Raw genomic sequence first — 6,000 nt, forward strand, 5'->3', positions numbered from 1 at the left:
TGGATTCAGAGCAGTGTGGTGGCAAGCCTGCCTCTCCTCCTGCCCTCACCCAAGCCAGCCTAGCAGGGGGTGCTGGGGAAAAGGGACCCAAAGAGCAGCCCTTGCCTCTCCTCACATCCCCGCAGGGCCGTGCACAGTGTGCTTGCCCCTCAGTGGGGACATCAGTGTGTCACCCATCATCGCACCATACAGCCTTTCCCCCTGCAGCAACATGACTCCTGGCTGTGCCTCGTTGTGTGCACTGCAGGTCTCCCCATCCCCGTTTGCTGCTCTGTAAAAGCCTTTCTGCTGGCTGGAGAGCTTCAGCACATGTTGTGCCGCTTCTCCCACTCCCTGGGAGTAGTCAGGGCTTCCCTAGGATCACTGCAGCCCCGCTGCATTAGCCTGCTAGTCCCGGTGCTGGGGGTCCATCCCCTCCCCTGTCCACATGAGGCTGCTGAGAACCCCGGGCTTGCAACACCTGGCAGCAGGCTATCGGCTTGTCAGAGTCAGAGGGAGCCACTCTTACATCAAGAGTAGCATAAAACCCATAGGAAAATGTAGGTTATGTTCCTGAGCACAACCTGGGAGGAAAATTTCCAAAAGGAGGCAATAAAATGAATATTTTGACTCTGCAGAACCACAGGATTCCATTTTATTTTTTTTTTTTTACCTATGGGGACTATAAACCTATCTGCCTTCTCCATGCTCTGGGAGTCCTGAGAGTCCCCTCTCTACTTATTATTTTAGAAAGTGGCTTTGGTGACAACAGGACATGGAGGCAGTGGTTTACACTACCTCCTCTGCAGAGTTCCTTCGAGCAGGGTTTCCTCCAGCCTTGCTGAGTACTGGCAAGTCCAGGTTGTAGAGCAACTAAATGTGAGTGCAGCTCTCGTGGCTTGTCTGCTGGAGGGAAGCTGCAATATTTCAGGCCTGTTGGGCCACTTAATAAATACGCTGTCATAGCAGTGATTTCGTGTATGTGTGCGGTATCCAGCCTGCTTCAAGCTCTCCACAGAGACTGCACAGAACTTGTCATTTAGCTTGAACCTTGTGTACACCCCCTGCTTCCCCATCCGATGGCCCCAGCAGCTCACACACCAGGGATCTTCCCAGTGGGATGCCGTCCGGGGTGCTCCGAGCTGGGTGGGAGTGCAGCTCCACTTCCGCATGTGGCTTCCTTCCAGGTCATTAACTCGGTGGAGGAAGGCTACCGCCTGCCTGCCCCCATGGGCTGCCCCACGGCCCTGCACCAGCTCATGCTGGATTGCTGGCAGAAGGATCGCAGCGAGAGGCCACGCTTCTCCCAGATTGTGGGCATCCTGGACAAGCTCATCCGCAATCCTGACAACTTGAAGTGCACAGCCACCGTGAACCGGTAAGGGCTTCCTGAGCTGCCGTGATGAGCAGGGTTAGACAGCTGGTGCTGGGCAGAGCACGTGGGTTGCAGACAATAAGGGGTATTTCTGTCCCACCCTAGCACCAGTGGCTTCCCTGCAATCATGGACATGCATAGTGCCCATGGACACAGGTTGTGGTAGGCAGTGGGAAGCATTCTGCACTTCAGTGCCTTGCTACCACCATGGCATCCCCATGCCAAGGTCTGGACAAGCATGTGCAGTAGTGCCTGTGCAGTGGCGTGCCTGCCTTTACCAGCCTGCAAGCGCACTCTCTGTCTTGCCCTCCCTGCAGGGCAACAGGCTCTTTGAGGTGGACCTCACAGCCTGGCCACCTAGGGCCATCACCTCTTGAGCTAACCCCTTCTGTCCTGCTCCCAGGTTCACCCAAACACCCTTCAACAGGGGTCTCCTTGACCTGGCCAGCTGTCTGACAGTGGAGGACTGGCTGGACTCCATCCGGCTGGGGCACTACCGGGACAACTTTGCCATGGCAGGGTACTCCTCCCTGGGCATGGTGATGAGCATGAACATTGAGTGAGTACCAGAGAATGAACAGCACCAGTTGGGTTGCCCTGCACTATCCCACTAGCCCCTGAACAGTGACCATCCTGCCTTGGCTTGCTTGATCTAATTAATCCCTGATGCCAGAGACACACTCCTAAGGAAATGGTGTTGAGACGTGGGACAATGTCCAAGGCTGTGCTGACCTTTGAGAAAAGGTGTGGGAGCTGTACTGAGAGGGTGTGAGTACCAAGTCACCTCTGGTGCTCTGTGGTGGCTTTCCAATGTCATCATAGGTTCATTTGTAATTTGGGTTGTAAGGTGTTTCAGAAGGTCCTATAGTCCAGCCTCCTGCTCAAAGCAGGGTCAGCTATGAGGTTGCTGTCTCCTTGCACTTCTCACCTTTGTTTCCCCTGCAAAAAGCATGTCTGGACCAGAGTGTGGCTGTGCCATACTGCGCAGCTTCTCTGGGATCACTGGGAAACAAATGGAGATTCTTCAGACCCCAGTGCCTTGGACTGACTCCCTGCAGCTAGGCGGGAAGGCAAAATCCAGGGCCTTGGTGCGAGTGGAAGGTCATAGCCAAGCAACCAAGGCTGGGTTAAGTAAGGAGAGCTGGGAAAGATGTGTCCCACCACCCATGCTCCTCCTCCTGCTGTAAGGAGCTTGCGCTGCCACCTGTCTAGGGGGTCTCCAAGGTAGCTGATGCTCCAAGCGGCACCAGAAAAGGTGGCAACTATACCTGCTCCTGCCCTGGGCTTACATTCCCCACCTTTTGCTGTTAGCATTAGCGCCAGAGCTGGTAACAACCTCTCTGCTTCTGAGGAGATTTGTTCCCTGTCAAAAGGCATGGGGCTGCCAGACGTTTGTTCCCATGACTCCGAAAGATGTGACAGTGCGTGCCTTGGTTGAGGTGGGGCAGGTAGAGGTAAAGCCAGTGAAAAGGAAGATGGAGAGATGCAGACAGAGGGCTGTCATGTGCATTGATTGGGGGCTGTACGTGGGGCCTTTGCTGCGGGATTGAGCTGATACTGATCCTTGTTTCTCATGCACATCGGGGAAGCTTTTGAGTGGGGAAGGCTCATCACCCATCCGTCTTTCTGACTGGGTTATCTGAGGGCGTCTTGCTAAAACTGAATCCAATTTCAGAGCATCGATCTTGTCACCTACTAGCCTGTCAGGAGCGATCCCCATCCCGCTGCTGCTCCCCCCGGGGCTGTCACAGCAGCCCTGCCAGGAGGATGTGCCAAGTCAACGGCAGCCTCTCTGTCCCTGGGAGGATGCCCATGGACCCTCAGCCGCAGCAGCCTTGTGCTGACGAGCAAGCGGAGAGGAGCCCGCTGTGAGGTCCAGGGCTGGTCCATGGGGTATGCACACGGGGAGGAGCAGTGTCTCTCTGGGACCCAGCACAGGTCCAGCCCAGGGGGTGTCTGACAGTGTCCTTGTTCCCCAGGGATGTTCGGAGTCTGGGCATCACCATGATGGGCCACCAGAAGAAGATCTTGAGCAGCATCCAGGCCATGCGATCCCAGCTGCTGAACACAAATGGCCCCAGAAGGCATCTCTGATCACCAAATTTGCAGACCCGCATTGGGCATTCCTTAACACTTACCCTGGCAAAGGGGCAGCAGGGTGGTGAGCAGGAAAAGGGGCACCAGACCAGGACCTGGAGCGCCGCCAGTATGTCTTTGATTCCAGTGTCGGTAGAAACATAGCTTTCCAGATACCTTGATGGTCCTGCTGCTTCCTTCCCCCATCTGAATGGGAGAGCAGCCTTCCAAGGACATGTCATGCCTCTCTCCATCCTCTCCTGGGGGTCCACACACAACTATGCAGGACACGTGGTAACCCCTCATGCAGCGGGATGGCCCCCACTGTGCCTGCAGCTGAAGGGGCAGCAGATGCAACTGCAATACCAGGAGCAGCGGGACTGGGCATGCCACGGTACACAGCTCCTTTAGATCTGACAGCTGGGGAGTCTGTTGGATCTCTGAACTGAGGAGGGCCCCACGGGCTGCCACACAGCAGAGACAACCCTGCCCCTAGCACTTCCCAGTTCCAGCGTACTCCAGCCTGGACCTCCTGAACTGCACCAGCCTGCAGGTGACTTCACGGTCTACCTCTACCAAGCCCAGGAGGGCAGGGGACAGAGTAGAAGCTGAGAGTGCCAGGAATGCCCAGCTCTGCGTGCAGAGGAGACCTCCCCGGCATGGAGGAGAGGTGGCCAGAGTCTGCTATCTGGAGCCTCAAGAAGCCCCACGGTGCTGCAGGAGACTCTCCACCTCTTGAACCCACCAGAACTGCTCTTGTCTGGATCCAGCACAGGCAGCCCGGAGCAGCCCAGGCACATTTTCTAGGGCCACAAACTCAAGTTTCTCCCCCAGGAGAAAAGGCATCTCCTGTCCTCTGTCCTCCCCAAAGCTGCACAAGAACAGAGGGGAGTGGGAGAGATTACTCCCATCTCACGTGATGGAGGGACAGAGAGACTTCTGCCAAGCTCTTCTTTGTTCTTATATTGCCCTAGAGAAACCTCATAGCTGTCTCATTGCCACGCTACCCACCTGTGCCCAGGGCTGCCATGTCATCTGCAGAGGAGGTGGCCTGAGCAACATTTCCAGCTGCAATCACACAGCCCTATGGCTGGGGACGGGGGCTCTGGGCAAAGAGGGTCTTCAGCAGTAGCCAGCTGGGGAGCCCGGAGGCTGGGCAGTTGGCCTTTCCTCCACAACTCCTCCTCTCCCCCACCGGAGCATCTCTTCTCTCCAGCTTGCCTGGTGTAGAGCAGTGGCCTCCAAAGACTTGCAGAACTGGTCTGAGAGGCTGAGGTGGCTGCAGAGATGCAGATGTGCGGGGGGTGGGGGGACAGGCTGTGGCCCGGGAAGGTTTCTCTTGGATGTAAATAGAATTTTCTATGGGTTTGGGAACTATTTTACTGAAATACGATATTACATACACAAAAATGGTCTCAAAGCACAGAAGCCTCAGTTGTGGGGCTGAACGCACTGCAAAAAAAATCTTCTGGGAGCGTGGCTGGGGAGGGGGGCTGCTGGAGAAGTGCTGGAGGGGAGCCAGGCTGACTGCCAGGGACCAGCCTGGCCCACAGCATCCTGTCCTTAGCACGGGCACCGTAAATCCAGCATCACTCAAATGCAAGTACTGGTAGGATCTGGCCTGAGGTTTGTTCTTCCCAGTGCGGTTTGGGCACGAGGGAGGGTGGGGGGAGGGTTAAAGCCATTTCTCAGCTGCAATAATCCTGTCTAAACTGGCCTTTCTGGGGCTGGCTTAGCTTTCCATCCAGGGTGCTTACGTCCTGATGGATTCTCTGACTGTGGCGGGCACTTTACTTCTTCCTATGGAAGCTCTTTGCAATGGGGGACAGATGCAATGTGTTGTTTAATTTGTATTGCACCCTGCGTCCTGCACTCAGACCTGTCACACACCCGCCCTGTGGTCAGCAGCATGACGGAGGTCACCCCAAGCCCTGCAGCACAGGACGATGGGCGCTGGCTGCGTCCTCTCTTCCCAACATTTGGGACTCCCCAGAGGGTGAGTCTACCACGGACAAACCGGAGAGAGCAGAGGTCAGGCCAGTGCCACAGACCTGTGTCCTTGGGGTTTGCTGGGCAACCCTGGTAACGTGGGCTGCAGGATCTGAGGTTGGGAGCTGCCAGATGGCCCCTCTCCAGGTGGTTCGTGGGTCAGATCCTGCAGCGTGGGGTCATTGGGCAGCTGCCGGCTGCAGGGATGGTGGGGCAGGGTTTGCCTTTTCTGTTCAGAGTGTTCACCTCCTCCTGGACAATAAAACTCCTTCTTCCCATGGGCCGTCTTCTTGCCTGGTGTTGTTGCTGTGATGCACAGAGCGGCTTCACCACTTGCAGAGAGCATGGAGGCCTCCACGGCTGCCTTAGAGGCATAGGGGAGGCAGCACTGAGATGGCCACCTAGCCACCACCTTCCTCTGCTCCAGGAAACCTCCCACGCATGACGGTTGCTGCCCTGGGGAGCAGGAATGTCTGTGGGGTGGCCCACAGGTGCTGGTCAGTGGTAGGGTCCCTGTAGGGGTGGGGGTGTGCTGCAGGCTGGGAGAAGCCTCCCCAAAGCCAAGTCGCTGCTACACTGGA

The 6,000-nt window shown here is 56.4% G+C and overlaps 1 protein-coding gene across 3 annotated transcripts in view; it reads left to right on the top strand.

Annotated features, from left to right (window-relative positions):
• Positions 1-5,045, top strand: part of EPHA8 (EPH receptor A8) — a 52,983-nt gene extending 47,938 nt beyond the window's left edge. For 2 of the 3 annotated variants that reach the window (XM_063353846.1, XM_063353848.1), the window contains 3 exons: positions 1,167-1,357; positions 1,758-1,913; positions 3,334-5,045. In XM_063353846.1, the coding sequence (XP_063209916.1) occupies positions 1,167-1,357; positions 1,758-1,913; positions 3,334-3,448 (462 nt within the window). In that variant the 3' untranslated portion in view covers positions 3,449-5,045. The remainder of the gene's footprint in view (positions 1-1,166; positions 1,358-1,757; positions 1,914-3,333) is intronic. The other variant, XM_063353847.1, reaches the window with a different exon arrangement.
• Positions 5,046-6,000: the final 955 nt, after the last annotated feature.

This window comes from Chroicocephalus ridibundus, chromosome 16, assembly GCF_963924245.1.
Source record: "Chroicocephalus ridibundus chromosome 16, bChrRid1.1, whole genome shotgun sequence".
NCBI lineage: Eukaryota > Metazoa > Chordata > Aves > Charadriiformes > Laridae > Chroicocephalus > Chroicocephalus ridibundus.